Source organism: Loxodonta africana, chromosome 15 (genome assembly GCF_030014295.1).
Source record: "Loxodonta africana isolate mLoxAfr1 chromosome 15, mLoxAfr1.hap2, whole genome shotgun sequence".
Lineage (NCBI taxonomy): Eukaryota > Metazoa > Chordata > Mammalia > Proboscidea > Elephantidae > Loxodonta > Loxodonta africana.
Genome location: NC_087356.1, coordinates 23,166,757 through 23,186,093, shown reverse-complemented (window position 1 = coordinate 23,186,093; position 19,337 = coordinate 23,166,757). Strand labels below are relative to the sequence as shown.

Sequence of the window (19,337 nt, the reverse complement as noted above, 5' to 3'; positions counted from 1 at the left end):
GGTAGAGAGAGAATAGAAACTACCCTGCACAACAGCCTTCAAATTTCCCTATATTCCCACCAAATGACTGGGAGGGTGGAAAGAGAAGTAGAAGGGGAAAAAATCAGATGAAACTGGGGAATCACTATCTAAGACAGATTAGCTTTGGTGGAAGTCAAGGCTTGGTAGCTCTCTCTGAATTAATGAGCAATCCAAAACCTAGTACACCACCCTCAAGAACATGATGCACACTTGTTTAGGAAGAGTGAATCCAGAACAAGATTTTTAATAAAATAACAGCAAAAGACCCAGCCAGCAATCACAGCCATAAACAGTCCTCTCTCCTTGCCATGGACTGAATTGTGCCCCCGCCCCCCCACCCCAAAATGTGTGTCAAATTGGCTAGGCCATGTGATCTGATGTAATTTTTCTGTGTGTTGTAAATTCTAATCTCTGCCTGTGGTTAATGAGGCAAGATTAGGTTATGTTAAAGAGGATTAGAGTAGGACGCAACACCCTTAACTCAGGTCACAGCCCTGAACCTACGTAAGAGGAGTTTTCCCGGGGTGTGGCCTATATCAGCTTTTATCTTACAAGAGATAAAAGGAGAGAGAAGTGAGCAGATAGGAACCTCCTACCATCACAAATGAAGAGCCAGGAGCAGAGTCCATCCTTTGGACCCAGGGTCCATGTGTGGAGAAACTCCTAGACCACGGGAAGACTGATGACAAGAACCTTCCCCCAGAACTGAAAGAGAGAGAAAGCCTTTCCCTGGAGCTGTGACAGAATAAATTTCCATTTGTTAATGCCATCCATTTGTGGTACTTCTGTTTTGGCAGCACTAGATATTAAGACACTCTCCAATCCCCTTCACAGCAGAACATGAAGCACAAGCTATGAAGCTCACATTGGAGGAAACACATACGGCCCGTATCAACAGGGGAGCAGAACCAAGGAGAATTCATTCATATTGTGTTTGGACAATATACTGGATAACAGAGTTGATTCTGTCCAAGACGGGTAAAATGAAAAGAACCAACAGGGAAATTGTGTACAATTATGCAAAAAAAGAGAAGAATAGAACCAAATAAAAAACAATAGTCTACTCCAGAAGGAAAAATATCACAGGAAACAAAAGAAAATAAATGCAACAAATACTTTAAATCTTACATACATAAGAAGAATATAGAAACCATGAACCAATATATAGATATATCAAACATTATGAAATAAAAATACATATTTCAGAGCTAAAGACCTTCTACTTATCCAATAAGAGTAAAGCCCAGTTCGAAGAAAAGTACACCCTTAATCACTTACAAGAAACAGTAAAGAATAAAAATAACTGTATATTCAACTCAAGAATTATTTGAAAAGTCCAATAAAATTAAAACAAGGAAAAAACCAAAAACATAACCCATTGCCATCAAGTCGATTCTGACTCATAGCGACCTTATAGGACAGAGTAGAGCTGTCCCATAGGGCTTCCAAGGAACTGCTGGTGAATTTGAACTACTGACCTTTTGGTTAGCAGCAGAGAAGTAACAAACGAGAAGCAAGCAAAGCAACGGACTCGATAGGTATGTCTGCAATGCTACTTTTATAGGATTTTTTTCCTTGTGGTTTCAGCAACCAAAGTGCCCTCTCTCCTGAAGATCAATCGTTAATTTAACAGGAGCTGGAATTCTGTCTTATTCATCTTTATATCGTCAGAACCTAGGAAAATAAATATTTGTTAAATAATTTCATGAGAAAGTCCTGAATCTTCAGGTTATAAGGAAAGACCCTCCCCGGCTTCTCAGGAGAATCTTTGCCACACTGATCAGGGTTGGGACCACTGGGAAAGGCTATAGAGCCAGAAAGTTGGTGAACCACAATGCTCACTGTGGTGTCTTTACAAGCAATGTGCCTGGTGAAGGTCTGTTTATTTAATTCTATTTACATTTGTGTGCCTCTCTTTCCTGACATTTCCATTTCCACCAGTGCCCCCTCCAGTGTGTGCTTGCCTCAGCTTCTCTTTGGGGCAGGTATTCTTAACCAGTTCAGGGACCATGAACTTGGATGGGGGAAAAAAAAAAAATTTACTGTCATTCTCACTACCCTCTAACTTAACTGTAGCAGTTATTGCAATTATGAAATAGGAAACAAACCACCCTAGTATCACAGTCACTGAGGTTGTCGCCAAGAGAAATCACAGACATTTTTTATGTCATTGCTGTTTGGGGAGAGATCTCAAAATATCATTCACCTTCATCACTACCTCAAAATTATGGTAGTTTCTAGTCCTGATGTTGAATATATTTTGATAGCTGTATTTCAATATAGTTTCTTGCTTTTGCATGCCTATGTATTTAATACATTTGAGAACATTATTTGAGAAGGGGCTATAAGTTTCACTAGATGCCAAACACAACCGTGGCACTCAAAAGTTAAGGACCACTAGGGCCAGCTGTTGGCAGTAAATACCACCTCTCATAAAGAAAGGGAAATGAAGGTGGGAGTTATGCTATCCTCCATTTTTGAGGATGTCTGGTTTACCTAAGAGATGAGTTATCACCTACTGAGTAATGGATAAAGGTATTCATTAGGGTTGCTACATACACAAAAAGACCTAGAAAAATCATTTAAAGGCTGCCATGCAGTGATGAAAAGCATGAGCTCTGCAGTTGAACTGCCTGGGTTCGACCCTCTGTGCCTCATTCACTCCTTGTGTAACCTTGAGCGAGAATCACAGCCTGAGACTCCACTGCCTCTCTGGAAAATGACACGCTCACCCCTGATTCGTAGGGCAGTTGTGAAGACTGGGTGAGGTAACTCCTGTAAGGTGCTCAGCTCAGCTTCTTTGGTATTAAAGTCAGCCAAGTTTGTTTTCAATGACCTCCTCCGCATCTTCTTCCTCTTATTTCTTGCTCATTATCACATGCCTCCTGTACCCCATCACACAGACCTGCTTCATAAAGCCAGTGTCTCTCTCTCTTTCCCTCACTCCCCTCCTACCAAAATCTACTTTCAGATAAGGCTGTGATAGTGCTTACTTACTCCTCTGTGTGTTTTCAATTTTTTGGATATCTCTTCCAGGCATGACAATTCCAGCATTGTCTGAGAAGGCTTGGCCCCCAGGATAAAGGAATTTCAGTTTCCAGGAGCAGATAAAAGAAATGTTTATCCTCCCTTGTGGAATGCTCACCCTCTTGCTTCTCTATACCCCACTTGTCCTGCGTGGCCCAGTTCAAGGCCCACCTCTGTCAAACAGCCTCTCCCACCTCTCTCAGCCTCACTGGTGAGGGCGGGTGGTGGCAGTCTGGGCCCACCGAACTCTGAACACAGACTCTACCAACCTGGATACTCAGCCCAGGCCAGCTTCTTTCTCTCTCACCTCTGCTTTCCTAGATCAGGGCAGCTGTTCTCATAAGCTGGGGCCTTGTCTTTCCTTTTATATTCCAGGGACCCTCAACTATGCAAGAAGAAGAAAAAAGCAGCAGTAGATAATTTTTAGCAGTTCTTCCCTAAAGCCTCTGAGTCTCCTTGTCTGTGTGTCAGTTCCCAGGAGTGGAATGAGCTAAACTCGGCTTGCAAAGGAGCCAGAACTGTCTCTGTAAAACTCCTTAAGGGTCTCCAGAGGTGGCCAGACTGGGAATGAACAATCCCCTCCAGGATTCTTGTACTCTCCCCTTTCCAAGATTTGGATGCTCCCTGCACCCAGGCATGCTAGAATAAAGGAACCAGGGACTAAGCCTAGGAGCCTCGGGTCTAACCCTGGCTTACGCAGTGCCCAGCTGTGTGACCTTGAACTTACCTCTTCCCCTTCTGGGCTTTGGTTTCTTCAATTGTGAAGTGAATGACTTGAATTTGATGTTCTCACTCACACTCCAGCAAGGAGAATTGGACTCATTCTTCACGGATACATTTCAAAATTTATCATATTTTTCAACAGGACTCATATTTATAATTTTCTTTCCTCTCACAAATTCTTTAGTATTCGTTTCCACACTGAGCATGGAACTTGTTTCACGCTTGAGGGCTTGCTGTGGCGACTGCCACATTGCTGTGTTTTAGCATCTTTGACTGAAGAAATTATTTTTAAATGTGTATACGGTAGGCAAAATCTCCAAATGCTTCACAGTAAATCTGCCCTTATCTGCTGTGTTAGTTGAAGAAATGGTTGGATTTTACAAACCATTCTGTGTCTGACAATGTGCCTATCTCTCTGCATATGGGAAGTATTCAGAGAACAGAAAAGTGGCACATAAGCACAAGTGTTACCCTGTTGGTCTTACCATTTTTTTTCTGATGGGCAGGTTGCAGCCATCAGTTCAATGAATCAGCCACTAATTTGAACATGGCGGGTCTCACAGATTCATCTCCTGGTTCACTTTGCACGTGACAACAGTAAGCCTGTTTAAAGGTTTAGCCTTGGTCTATGTAACAGGCAAAAACAGGTCCTCAGAGTCAAGTCTTGCCACTCAGGTGCTAAATGGCTTTACCAGACCCACCTTATGGAAAGGTAATGCACTGTATTTTACGCAAATAATGCATGTGTTATACGTTTTTTTGCAAACCCCGAGACCTCTTCACGAATTCTTTTCCTAAGCTAGCTGAGCATATTATGTGTGTGGGTTTGTTGTTTATGTGGGTGTGTTATTCACGAAAAATACAGTAAATCATTTAAATCTGTTTAAGATGGAGAGAGGAAGTTTATAGGCCAAAATAGCATGAGTTAGTCCTGTACTCACAATTCTTAAAGTCATGAACTCGACATCTACTCGGCACTCACTCAAAGGTCCATCATACTGTGATTAGGAAAAAGATCAGGGACAGAAACCACAGGAACACCATAGTCAACAACTATACATATTCATATTTTTTTAATGTCACTTGATAACAACATAACTTTCATTCACTATAAAATCACAAGTAGACACTAACATCCAGAAATATTACACTTGGGAATGAAAAACATGTATCTTAAGCTGAAAAAGAGAAAGGGGTTTGGTTGTTACATATGAAAAGCTCCTATTGAGTACACTCAACTCTTGTTTAACCTTCCTAATGGAAAAAAATAACATGATGACAAAAAAAAAGTCATTCTATTATTTTTTAATCTAAATAACCCAAACTCTAACTTTCCTGATTTTAGAATGCAGTATACGATTTTATAAAAAATAAGAATTGCTTTCCAATGCATGTTTGGTTTAGGCTGATATTTTTATCACTCTTTAAGAGCATCCTGATTAAACCGTATGGTGCATCTGTTGGATGATCAATGGGAAGAAATAAATAGGCTTTTGAAATGTGTCTTCCAGGAGAAAAAGGTGATTAAAACAATAAACTTTGCTACAAAAAAAAAAAAAAGAAGAAGAGTTGTCTATACTTGGAGAGGGAAATCCCACACAGGTATCACTTGTATAGCCTTATAAAGGTACTGCTGTAAAATTAAATAACGGGAAAAGGGCAAGTCACTGTATAGCTGTGCACATTCATGGTAATAAAAACAGATTGAGAAACAACTACCACATCACCCCAGATTCGTGCCAGCTGAGAACAGGCACAGGAAGATGGTCAATACTTCTATGATCGCAGACATGCTCTGATTCTGCAGATTTCGAAAACCCAGACTCATCTTCTGACTGGACTGATCACCACTTCCTTTTCCAACTCTGCCAGCAGATCTCACCTCCTTGTTTATAACAACTTGTTCTTAAGAACAAAACACAACGCATACAGCATTGCTAAGACGGGTATGGGGATCATGCACACAAAGAATAACAAAAAGGGAAGGTGATGAGGCTTCCATATAAGCCTGCCAAAGTGGCAGGTTTTTCCTTGCCCAGGAATGATGCACATGGTGCTAGTCCATTCTTTTTGTTGTACTTGTGTGGTTGGAAGAATTTTCTCGCATATTATCCCACCAGCTCTTCACAACCACCACATCTGTAGGTATCACAGGTATTACTTCTGTGCCCTCTGAATGGCTTTACCCAGAGCCACAAAGGTGACAGAGCCAGGGCTGGATTTCAGATATTCCATCCAAAACTCTAAATTGTAAAATTCTAAACACTATACAGAAGAGTGTGGCTTAGAAAGTGGGAAGAGCCTTCAGTAAGCCTGTGGGGTCACTGGAACTCATTGTTCGGGCTTCGCCCACCACTTTGTATGTCCCTTCTGTCCTGGGGGCCAGGGTTCTGCCACTGGATCACATGACTTCATTCACACTGAGGAGTAGAAATGTGATGGGCTACCCTCACAAGAGTACCTCCATTTTAAAAGAGAAACAAGTTTTAGCCCAAGGAACTAATGACAAAGATGGGATTCAGGCACCAGTGACTCACACCAATCAGGTGACCTTATCAGGATGGTTGGTTAGGAGACAGCTCTTCCTGGCTCACATTTGAGAGCTGGTGAGAATGGAAAAATGGCTGATTGCCACGTCTATGAAGTGTTGTATCTCTATCTTCGATGTTCACAAGCATGGACACATGAAAAGAAAGGGAAGGGCTTGAGGGAAAGCCTAATTAGTCCAGGATGGTATCACTGAGAGGTGGAAGTAATATCACCCTTAGACATGGAGAACCCATGCCCTTGCTCTGAGCCCCATTTACCACAGGACCCCACTTTCTGAGGTCCTGTTCTGATTCTTCTCCACCTGTACCCTTCCCCATAGGACAAGAAGTCCATGAGGCGAAGAAGACATGCCCATCTGAGTCCAGTCCTCCTTCTGAACTTGCTGCAAGTACTCAGAACCCCATAATTCCCTGTCTAAATGGCTTCAGGGCCTGTGTGGCTTCTTCCCCAAGTCCATCTCCCTGAATGTGACTCACCACTGATGGACATAGCCCTAGGTCCAAGAGGCAGTTATGGGGCAATGTTAGTGAAAGAGGATTTCAACAAAACTTGGTCATGCATATTGGACTGTCCATGTGCATGCATGTAAGTCCCTCACAATGAGGGTAAAAACCAAGAGAAGAGTTAAAGGAAGTGCTGGAAGACTCTTTCGCATTCTTGTCCCATTCCTACAAATGTTCGCAGGGAGGGCAAGCCTGAGAACAATCCAGAGATGAGCTAGACTAGTGCTGGATGAGTGGCTAAGATGGTCCAGAGAGCGTCTCACAGTGTGAACATCACTGCAGTCATGACTCCTACTAGAGCTCCCTTCTGGGAATGAGTTTTTTCTAGACTGTCTATGCCCAACATCTTCCTTGGGTTAATCCCTACTTCATTTTTCCAACTTAATGTTGCCCATATATATAGGTTTCATCAGTGCCTTCTCTTTGCACAAATTAGATGTTCAATATACGTCAGCCACTGGTGATGACATCTGGTCACATCAGTCTTGGAAATTCCAAGCTTCATAAGCAGTTATAGTGTCCACAGGAAGAGCTGTCCACTTCCTCTATGCTTTGCAGCCAACCAAGAGTGGTGTGTCTCCAAGCACACTGGTCAGTATCTGGAAGATCTGGTTTTGTGTTTCAACTCTGACAGGCCCACGGGTTTATTTTAGTCTGATACAGTCCACCTCTTCAGTGGCAGGCACACCCATGGTTTTGAGATCAAGGTCGGCGCTGGACTTACTCCCATTGTAAGAAGCCTTCCAGTGGAGCAATATGATTTTCTTCAAATACTTGATGGTGTTGTTCTTGACGGTCACAAAGCACAGGGTGTTGATGATGCTGTTGCTCATGGCGATGCACTCCACAATATAGAAGGCCGTGAGGTAGTGCTTCTCTTTCACGAACACCGTGGGGAAGAAGTCGCGCACGATGGTAAAGCCATAAAACGGTGCCCAGCACAGCACGTAGGCCATTAGAATGCACATGAGCACCAAGACCGTCTTCCGGCGGCAGCGCAGTCGCTTCCGGATCTGCTCCGTCTGGAAGCCAGGGACAGCCTTGAACCAGAGTTCCCGGGAGATTCGGGCATAGCACAGGGTCATGGTGACCACTGGGCCCACGAACTCAATGCCAAAGATGAAGAGGAAGTAGGACTTATAGTAGATCTGCTGGTCCACAGGCCAGATTTGGCCACAGAAGATCTTCTCCTGGCTCTTGACTATGAGGAGGACAGTTTCGGTCGTAAAGTAGGCTGAGGGGATGGCGATGAGGATGGACACCACCCAGACCAATGCAATCAGCCCAGTGGCGGTCTGATACTTCATCCGTGGTCTCAGCGGGTGCACAATGGCCAGGTATCTAGGGAGAGAGGCAAGGGCACAAATGGGGTCAACTTCTGTGAGGAAGTACTGGATGGTAATGGTATTTCTGAAACATTCTGAGGAGCAACCAAATGCTATGTGTGGAGGAAACGCCCAGTGGTATGTGGGCTACCGAGAAAGGCAAACTTGCACGGAGACCCCAGCTCCACCTCCATGTCAGGCAAGTTCTGCTGAATCTCTCTGAACTTCAATTTTCCTTAAACGCAAAAGAATTTTTGTGGTTGTGCGCTTTTAAGGACTGAATGTGCTAATACATGCAAAATCCCTGCCACAGTCTTAAACGTCGTATGTACTCAGTAAATAGTAACTATTAATATTAAATGTAGTAATAATACCTCCCAGCTGTTTCTAGCCTTGACACTTTTTCCATGCCCTCCCTGTTTTCAGGGTTAGCCATCCTAATTACCCCACAGCTTAAAGCTAACCCCCTCCCCAATAAAAAACCTTGTTTGCATCAAGTGGATTCTGACTCGTAGTGATCCCATGTGACAGAATAGAACTGCCCCATAGAGTTTTCTTGGCTATAATCCTTACAGAAGCAAATTGTCAGGCCTTTCTTCTGTGGCACTGCTGGATAAGTTCAAAAACTGCCAGCCTTTAGGCTAGTAGTCAAGTACAAACAGGCTGGTAATTCCAAGGAGTTGTTGGGAAAATTTCATCTTTCCACTGGAAGCAGTGGGCAAAATTTGCTCATCATTCCACAGTTTAAAAAAATATCGCTGTGCATGCAAAGGTGGAAAAACAGTGTGTGGCCTTTTATCTCATTTTCCAGGTCAAAAAGTGGAGGCCTTGAGAGATGAGTGACTTCTCAAGGTCACATACAGCAAGACCCTTGACAGAAAACATTTAACTTTACCTCACAGAGTTGATGTGAAAATCAATTGAGAATATATGTGAATGCATTTTTTTTTTTTTTTAACCACAAAGCACCAGGCAGTAGAAGATATTGCTTTTGTTATTTCCAAAGACCCACACTGCTGTTACCACAGTGGTCCAGGAACGAAAGCGGAGCACTTTCTGGGGGTATGAGTCATCCATGCGGTATGAAAGCCTCCTTCCCAGAGAGAGTGCACACACTCCTGCAGAGAGCTCTGGTTTCCTGGAAGACTTTCCATGTCTGGCAGGGGGTGGAAGTTAGAGAAGGAGCAATATGGGAAGTGAAATGGGAAGGAATGACTAATCAACACGAAATAAACACGTTCTCACATACCCAGTGCTTATGCTGGGTTGAGCCAAGGGCGAACATGACAGGCGCCTGAAGGAAAGCCAAACCAGTTCTCTTCCCTTTTGACATCAATTCCTTTGGGGTCATCTTTCTTAGGATGTTGATTTGTTGAGGAGGTTGATTCTTCCCCCCAAGCCACCTGCCACGATCGTATTTCTGCTACTCCTGTCCCTCCTTCCGACACAGGCAGCCACATCCATTGAGTGTCATTTGCTAAGTTCATTGGAGTGAGACTCCCACTCTCTTCCAGCTCCCAGAAGATGTTAGATGGAGTTGGAAGGGTTGAGTTCACTCTCTGGATACCCACTGGCTGCCCTAACATGCTTGGCCACCAGCAACCATCCATGGTCCTCACACCTATGCCCCTGGGGTCTGAAGGGTGGAATGGAGGTGACTGTAGGTACAGCCAATGCTCTGCGTAAGGACCACGCTGCTTCTGCTGTAATGAGTGTGCCAAGCTTGCTCAGAATCCTAACAAAAACCAGGAGCTAAGAGCTCTTGCTGTCTCACTGGCTCGCTCTTTGTCTGTCCCACCATGTTCTGCTGATTACTCTGTCAAAGAAAATTTCTAGATTCATGCTCGTTACCTAGATGAACTTGCACTGTGTAATTTCTTTTTTTCCTAACAGTAACTTTCTAAGTCTTCATGATATTTCAAACAGAGTGGTGTTTCAGTGAAAAAGTATAAGAGAACACTAATCTAGGAGTCAGAAGACCAAGGATCAAATCCCAGCTTTGCCACAAACTTGCTATGTCAATTTGAGACATGTTTTCATGGCCCTGTGGGCTCGAGTTCCTCATCTGTAATAGGGGAATGGCACCTGCCTTGCCTACCTCACAGTGATACAGTGAGGCTAAATGAGATGCTGCACCTAAACAGCAATAAGCTATTAATATAGAAGAAAGTATTAGTGTCCTAAATCATATCGTTTTCAGTTATTCTGTACACACAGCCATTTTCTTTCCCCTTTTTGTTGTTGGCAAATGGGACACCTGCAAGTTCTCCTGTTACTTTTTATTTTATTGTCTCTAACTCTTCCCATCAACACTAGTCTTCTTGGTCATCTGTGATTACTCATCTGGACTGTTATATCATCCTGGTTCTCTCTGTCATCGTCCCAGCTCCATCCCTAGGGTTAGAACCCAGGAGCTGTGCAGAGGGCCTTCCTGATACATTTACCAGTAGGCAGACTGCAGAACATGGTTTCAGGGATTGCCAGCAGGCTTGGCTATGGTTAGCATCAGAACTCCAGAACTCTAGTGTAATTTTTTTTTTAATGTTTGTATAAAGTGTGCAATGTACAAGCATTTCCAAATCCATTTTCTCATTTGATCCCCCCAATCCTATTGAATAGGAAAGAAAACAAAGATGCCAATTTTACAGGTGAGTGAACTGAGGCTTGCAGAAATAAAATAACTCTCCAAAATCCACACAACTAGGAATTGACAGAATCATGACTCAGACCCATATCTTGCTCCAAATCCAGTGGCCTCTCCAATGTGCCATTTGCCCTTCCGGTCAGAGTGAGCAACATTCCTTTCTCCTGCCCCCATGGCATTCTAGCAGCCCCTCTCCTTTTTTCCTTCCCATCACAGTTGGTTTCTACCTACTGATGTTCCAAGAAAGAGTCAGGCAATTGGCAGCTTCTTTTATCCACTTATGGATATGCCCTTGGCTTGCCCTGTGTGTCTACCACTGCAATGGCTCAGGTCCAGATCCGCTTACAGCCGACATTTCCCAGAGAACAAGAAATCATGCTTGCTGGACTAAGAACTGTCCAGGCAGTAACCGTGAGATGATAGTGGGCTGGGTGATTAACAAAGAGCATGTGGGCTCCCTCTCTGTCTCCAGGACCCAGCCTCAGATATAATCCTCGCAATCACAGTCACAGCAGCTACTGGGCTGGCCATGGGATGATCAAAGAATGCACAACCAGCTCCTCTGGCCAGTGGGCCCTGACCGATGAGCTCACCAGAGAGTATTTGTGCCTAAGGACTAAGGTGCACCTGACTGAAGCCATGGTGTTTTCGATCTCCTCATATGCCTGCAAACACTGGACGATGAGTAAGGAAGACTGAAGAAGAATTGATGCATTTGAATTATGGTGTTGGTGAAGAATATTGAATATACTGTGAACTGCCAGAAGAATGAACAAACCTGTCTTGGAAGAAATACAGCCAGAAATGCTCCTTAGAAACGAGGATGGCTAGACTTTGTCTCACTTACTTTGGACATGTTATCAGGAGGGACTACTCCCTGTAGGACATCATGCTTAGTAAAACACAAGGTCAGCAAAAAAGAAAAAGACCCTCAATGAGATAGCTTGACACAGTAGCTGCAACAGTAGGCTCAAACATAGCAACCGTTGTGGGGATGGTGCAGAACCGGACGGTGTTTCCTTCTGTTGTACATAGGGTCGCTATGAGTCGGAACTGACTCTAGGACACCTAACAACAACAAAGGCTAAGGGCGGTTACTCATACCTTAGCTAGCCTCATCCAGAGAGAAAGGAAGAGCCTGCCAATGAGTGAGCAGACTGGCTGGTTTCCCCTCCCTAGAAAGCAGGGTTCGCTTCCAGAGCCCCTGGTGTTGTAGACTCTGAGGTCTCTCCACATGAAAGAGGAAACCCAAGCCCTGGGAGGCCAAGTCTTCTCATCTTTTTTACCTCCTGGCCACTATCAGGTCTTATTCCCTCTGCCTGAATTTTGAGAGCTTCTGTAATATGATGGTAGCCTTTCTGACCTCCAGTCTCCTATGTTCCTTACTCCCGCCCACATGCCTCCCCAAGGCACCTCATACTCACCTCTAGCTTTCCCCTCTCTAGGTCTTTGCAAACATTGTTCTACCCACATGGAAAACCTTTACTCTCCTTTGCCAATCTTCATCTTATTTATGTGTTGAAGGCCAGCTAAAAGTCCACCTCCTCCAAGAAGCCTCCTCTGAGTACTCTTGGACACAATGATCTCACCTTTATATTTCATTTGAAATTTATCATTTACTTCTTAAAATGTTTCATAAATATTAGTTCTCTCTGCATGGCAAGCTCTGCAAGAGCAGGCATTGGGTCTTACTTCTTTTCTGTTGGGTCTTACTTCTTTTCTATTGGGTCTTACTTCTTTTCTATTGGGTCTTACTTCTTTTATAGCTTTCTGTGAATTCTGAGAGTCCCTGGGTGGTGCAAATGGTTAAGTACTCAGCTACTAACCACTAGGTTGGAGGTTTCAATCCATCCAGCGATGCCTCGGAAGAAAGGCCTGACAATCTACTTCTGAAAGATTACAGCCATTGAAAACCCTATGGAGCACAATTCTCCTCTGACACACATGAGGTCACCATGAGTGGGAACTGACGTCCCAGGAACTGGTCTGGATTTTTTGGGAGTAGGGTTTTATTATGTACTTCACCCTCATCCTGTGTGTCTTCCAAGTGCCTGGCACTGGAAGATAGAATGTAAAAAGACATGGTGACAGTTCTCAAAATGATTATAACCTCTTTTGGGAACAGAAGATAAATGTGCTTACCCAGCATGAAAGGTTTATGTACAATTCAATGACACCCAACAACAACAACACCCAACAGGAGACTGGGAGACAACCAGGGGCTGCATAATAAAGTGGTGGGAGACCAGGCTAAGAGATTTGAGCCATATTTTGTAGACAATGGAGTCATTAGAGGTTTTTTTAAGCAAGAGGGGAGACATGTGCAAGACAGGATTAATCTGGCCACAGTCTTGCTTACTTCCCTCAGGCCATAGTGGTTTCCAGTTCATAGAGCAAACAAGGCTTGTTCCTGCCTCAGGGCTTTTGCACCTTCTCTGGAATGCTTTTTTTTTTTTCAATCTGTGCAAGACCAGCTTTTCCTTTCTCCCTCCCTCCCTCCTTCTCTCCATCCCTCCCTCCCCCCGTGTCCCTCCCTCTCTCTCTTTCTTTCTCCCTCCCTCCCTGTCTCAGTCCCTCCCTCCCTCTCTCTCTCTCTCTCTCTCTCTTTTTCTGAAGCCCTGGTGGCATAGTGGTTAAAAGCTCGGCTGCTAACCAAAAGGTTAGCAGTTCTAATCCACCAACCACTCCTTAGAAACTCTACGGAGCAGCTCTGCTCTGTCCTATAGGGTCGTTAGCAGTTCTAATCCACCAACCACTCCTTAGAAACTCTATGGGGCAGCTCTGCTCTGTCCTATAGGGTCGCTAGGAGTCTTGAATAGACTCGAGGGCGACGGGTGTGGTTTTTTTTTTTTTTTTTTTTCATTCAGAGGTAAATTCGAAAGTCTTCTCCTCAGAAACACTACCCTGAACTATCCAGCTAGAGCAGTTCTCACTCTCAGTCACTCTCAATGCTTTTTGGGTTTTTTTTGTTTGTTTGTTTTCCTCAGAAAATTTCTCACTCTGAAACTATCTTCCTTCTCCCTGTTACCTGCTTCCATCCCTCAGGTATAAGCTCCATGAGAGCAAGGCATTTTTTTGTCTTATTCACAGCTGTATCCCCAGCGCTGGGAAGAGTGTCTGTCACATAACAGCCGCTCTATAAAAATGCATTGCTTGAATGAGTGAATAAATAAATGAGTGTTTAGGACATGAGAGGAGTCGCGCTGGCAGAAGGGCAGAGCCAAGAGACACTGCAGCAGGAAGACACAAAGGAAGCTATGATAGCCCAGCCTGCAGTGACAAGGTAAGAAGTAGGGGTGAGTATTGCCAGGACCTGGAAACTGAATGAATGTTAGAGAAAGGGAGAGAACACCAGGAAAGGAGGCTTTCTACACTAGGTGCCTGGGAGGACAATGGAACCAATGACAGAAACATTGAAGTCCAGGCAGGTAGAAAATGAAGAGCTCCATTCGGCTATACCTCACATGCTGTGTTTCTTAGACACCTTGTATTATTTTTAAAAATCACGTCATAAAAACAATTGTTTTTGTTTGTATCAAAACAAAGAGGTTAGCTCCTCTGAAACATTTGTTAGGTTTATTTTCTTTATCTGTTTTCTTTGTTCCTCTAGAGGCTAACTCAAAAATATAATATTCCTTTTTTTGGAGTGCTTCCCCATGCGTCTGTCAGTTTGTCATACTGTGGTGGCTTGTGTGTTGCTGTGATGCTGGAAGCTATGTCACAGTATTTCAGACACCTGCAGGGTCACCCATGGTCAGCAGGTTCCAGCAGAGTTTCCAGACTAAGACCAACGAGGAAGAAGGACTTGGAGCTCTACTTCTGAAAAAATTGGCCAGTGAAAACCTTATAAATAGCAGCAGAGCATTGTCTGGTATAGTGCCAGAAGATGAGACCCTTAGGTTGGAAGTCATTCAAAATAAAAAGCAAAGATGTCACTTTGAGGACTAAGGTGCACCTGGCCCAAGTAATGGTATTTTCAATTGCCTCATATCCATGCAAAAGCTGGACAATGAATAAGTAAGACTGAGGAAGATGATGTTGGTAAAGAATATTGAATATACCAGGGACTGTTCCTTGGAAACCCTATGGGGCAGTTCTAGTCTATCCTATAGGGTTGCTCTGAGTCAGGATGGGCTTGACCACAACCAGTTTGGTTGTTTTTTTGTTTGTTTGTTTTTTGTTTTTGACATGTTATCAAGAGGGACCAGTCCCTGGAAAAGGACATCATGCTTGGTAAAGTAGAGGGTCATCGAAAAAGAGGAAGGCCCCTTTTTGACACGGAATGGATTGACATGGTGGCCGCAACAATAGGCTCAAACATAGCAAAGATTGTAAGGACGGAGCAGGACCGAGCACTGTTTTGTTCTGTCATACACAGGGTCACTATGAGTCGAAACCGACTCGATGGCACAGAACAACACTGAGTGCTTGCTCCGTCTCAAGCATTGTTATAAGCAATTTTGTTTATTATTTCATTTAATCCTCAAAGCAGTGCAAGACATTAGGTTCTCTTATTATGTCCATTTTACAGAGGAGAAAACTGAGACACAGGTTAAATAACTTACAAAAGGCCCTACAGCTAGTGGGTGTAGGTAGTCCAGCAAGTGTTTAAACCTATAGTTTTTTTTTTAGAATAGCCAGGAACAGTCCTCCTACAAAAATTTCATGAAGCAAAAATAATAGTCTTTTTGTTACTGTATTTGTTATTTCAAGATAAAAATTAGTTGCCCCAAACTAACCAAACCAAACCTGAAGATCACTGATCAAGACCTGGACAACACAAGGCCAGATAAAAATCAATGAGTTCCTAGACCATGAAATTGAAATTAGATGGTAAAAATGCATATAGATCAAAATAAATTGAAGTGAAGATCCCAAACATCAATAAAAGAACTTAACGCACTAGAGCAGCCAGTTAGTCAGCCAAGGCCCTGCGCAGGCACGCGGTGCTTTCCTCCTGTGTCTGGGTGCAAGTTTCCAACAGCCACCAATTAGTCTTTCTTCCTGCACTTAATTTGCATGACACAAGCTCACAGTGCAAGAGAAATGCTTGTTGTATTTCAGACAATCTGGGTTTGATACGAAAGTAGGATACGAGCTTGAAGTCCAGCAGATTGACTGATTGACCCAGATATGTCTCTTATATTGGAGAAAGTAGCCCCCTACCCCTTAGTGTGGCCTGACCTCTTTTGCCTTTGAAGTCACTCCCGCCTGCTGTTGTTACCCCTTTGGAGAAGTAGCCCCTACACAGTAAAAGGGATCTCATCCAAGGAGCAGGATCCCATCCTACAGCAGGCAGCTACTATCTTTCCCCATTTTTAGTAGCAGAGAGGATCCCCTGGGTCTCTTGCTAGCTGTCTTGCTAGCCTGAAACTTCAGGAAATAACCCCATTTGTCCTGTTCATGTGCTAAGAGTGGCAGCTTCCACTTTCAGAAAAGGTCAGAAGTTCTCTTGACAGCTCTCAAAGAGACTCAGGGGGCAAATACTCTGTATAACTCTTCCTCCCTCCCTCCTTCTGGAGGTTCACCGTGCCTGGGTGGACACAACACCATGGGGCTCTGTGACTCATATGGAGGACTTTGGCCAAGGAGAAGTAGCCCTCTGCAGGGATGACACTTCTGAGCACCTGCCAGGGCGACAGATCAAGGGCTGTTCAAGCTGCCAACTCCCTGATGTCCTTCCCTGGAGAGGGGCAGCAGAGGGTCCATCCCTCACGAGGGTTAAAGCCAGGCTCCTTACTAACCACTTTCCCCAGGAGTAGTCTTTTCCCAGGTTACCCTTTCCCTGCTTGCCCTGCTTATAACTTCAGAAAATACATTCGATTAGCTGTGCCCCTCCCTACAACTGTCCCGGGGTGTCCTGACTGTGAGGGGCGGGTCAAAGCCCACCAGGCCCCAAGGCTGTGGAAAAGGAAGGGCATCTGTGCTTCAGGCTCTCTGGGTTAAGGGAGAGAGACCGGCTGTTCAGATCCAAGTACACGGAGGCCTGATTTGACCCTCAGGGCATCTGTCTGTAGACTGTAACAAGGTGCTTTGTAATGAACGGCCAGCTTTGGGCAGAGAAGCTTACAAAAATTGTTCCCCAAGGAGCAAAGATCACCCTGACCCACCAGCACTCCCAATTAAATTACATGAAAAGAATAAGCCTAATAAAGATGTGCATAGGCTGTGCGTGTTGATTTTATTTAGCATCAGAACCAGGGCTTCTGTACTGTTGCACGCAAATGGGTGCAAAGGAACAAATTGATAAATGCAAAAGCGAAATAAGAAGCCAGCATATGCCCCCCCACACACTTTTTCCCCCAAACAAATCCATCGATCTTTTTTAAAAATCTACTGGTGCTAGGGAGAGCATATTTGAATAGAGGAAATATCGATGAGATGGAAACCTCCTTCAAGATTTCCAAGTTGACTCAAGAGGTAGCTGCCCGGAGTTTAAACGTGTCCTTCAACGTTTAAACTTGTCTATCTCCAGACCTTGAACAGGTAGGGTAGGACATCTAAAAGCTTGTTCACAGCTGGGAATCATAAACCTTCCTACTGCCCAGCTCTAGGGGGCTCTGCTACCTCCTGCCTAACCACAGCTGGAAAACAAGTGCTCTTCTCACCATTTAATCACTAGGGAAACTTGTGAGCCCCCTTACAACCACCTATAAGGAGAGCACAGGTACCTCCAGCAATCCACATCGGTGGTGGTAAAGGAAGGGGCAATTCCAATGCCTCTTCCTCTCTGACCACCTTTGTTGTCCCCGCTGCCCCATGCTCACCTGTCGATGGCGATGGCCAACAGGACATTGGTGGAGACATAGAGAGAGACAGTGCGCAGGTAGTTGATAGAGGCGCATAGTACATGACCATGCTTCCAGGAAAGCTGGCGCACCACATAGTAGTCCATCTCAAAGGGGCAGCAGACAATGGCCACCAGGAAGTCAGAGATGGCTAGGTTGGCAATGAGCAGGTTGGTGAGGTTGCGTAGCTTCTTGTAGCGGACCAGGGCAGCGATGAAGATGAAGTTGCCAATACCACAGACCAGTATGATGCCCACCAGGGCCATGCCAATGATGATCTTGGCAGCAAAGAAAGTCCGAGAATTGGTCACATCCTCATCTTCATCCAGGGGCATATCATAGTCCCCATAGCTGAAGTTGAACGGGAAGAGAGAAGCTGGGGCTCCATGGGGATCAAGCATAGAAAAGAAGTTGGTGGAGGTATTGGTGGCATTGTCATCCTTATCCCCCATGGTGATCTCCATCTGGAAAGATGGAGCTAGGAGCAGCAGTGCTGGGAATTCCCTGAGGTGACGTCTTCAGGGCTGGAGGTCTCCCCTTCTCTGCTGGTAGTCCGCTCTCCCTTAGAGAGTCAATCTTCCTGCCAGTGTCCTTGGGCCACAGCTTCTGAGCTCCATCCTAGACTTTTGAAAGACAAACAGTTGGCTACATGTGTGACTGAACCTAGTAGCATTTAAAACCATCTTGTAACTTATGCAGACCCATTAGCCACCTGCTTAGAGTGAATATAGGGTGATGGAGTGGAAATAAAGAAACTGATGACAGAAGACAAATGAACAAAAAACCAGAGACCCACTCATGCAGGGGAGGTCGGGTTGCTGCAGAGACAACCTAGCACTGGCTTGGTGTACTTCCATTCCACTGAAGACAGGCATTCTGAGCTTTTTCTCAGGGATGGAGGTTGGGGTGTGGGGAGGCTCTAGAAAACAGAAGCGACCTGAGCCCCACCCACTTTCCAAATTCCTTTCGCTGCCCTGATAGCCTGAACTTCATCCTTTGTGTATGCATCTCATTCTGCAGCAGCAATTCCTGCTTTCCAGTGGCTTAAAAGAAATGACCCTGGATACCACTGAAGAGGGCAGGCTGTGAGATAACCCTGTCTTCTCTCCAAGAGCTGGTCTCCTTCCTTCTGGCAAAACACAGCTCTAAAAATCACAAAGCCTATCTAGCAGCTGCTGTCCCCTCTCTTCACTGGAATGCCTGTTCCCACATCAAAATCGGCTGGGACCCTAGAAGCCTGGCACAGCATTTGCCAAGTCCTTGGGTGGTGCAAAAAGGTAACAAGCTTGGCTGCTTATCGAAAGGTTGGAGGTTGAGTCCACCGAGAGACATCTAGGAAGAAAGGCCTGTTAATTTACTTCTGAAAAACCAGCCATTGAAAACCCTGTGGAGCACAGTTCTACTCTGACACACCTGAGGTGATCATGAGTAAGAAATCGACTCAACAGCAATTTTTTTTTTTAAAACTGGTCCTCCAAGGAAGAGGCTACAAGGTGGAAGTCACAGCTCAAGCACTGATTGAATGAGTCACAAACGGGACCCTCAAGCAAAATTCTTTCTTGGCTAGTTGTGTGTCCTGGAGTAAATAGCTTAAACACTGAGGGTTTCAACAATCTCCAGGCAGGAGGAGATCAATAATGTCTATAAAGCACAGAGCTCCCTGGAGAGGGAGGGTGTTATGCTGTAGAACTGCAAGGAGTTACTATAGAGTGATCAGTCCCCATCAGTCAGCTGCAAGGAAGAGGTGGGGAATCCT

At 44.6% G+C, this 19,337-nt stretch overlaps 1 protein-coding gene across 1 annotated transcript; it reads right to left on the bottom strand.

Moving 5' to 3' along the window:
- Nucleotides 1-1,446: 1,446 nt before the first annotated feature.
- On the bottom strand, nucleotides 1,447-18,617 carry PROKR1 (prokineticin receptor 1). Its single transcript, XM_003413656.3, has 2 exons — nucleotides 17,561-18,617; nucleotides 1,447-8,165 (listed from the first exon to the last, which is right to left on the bottom strand). The coding sequence occupies exons 1-2, from the start codon at nucleotides 18,043-18,045 to the stop codon at nucleotides 7,469-7,471; spliced, it is 1,182 nt and encodes a 393-aa protein (XP_003413704.1). The 5' UTR covers nucleotides 18,046-18,617; the 3' UTR covers nucleotides 1,447-7,468.
- Nucleotides 18,618-19,337: the final 720 nt, after the last annotated feature.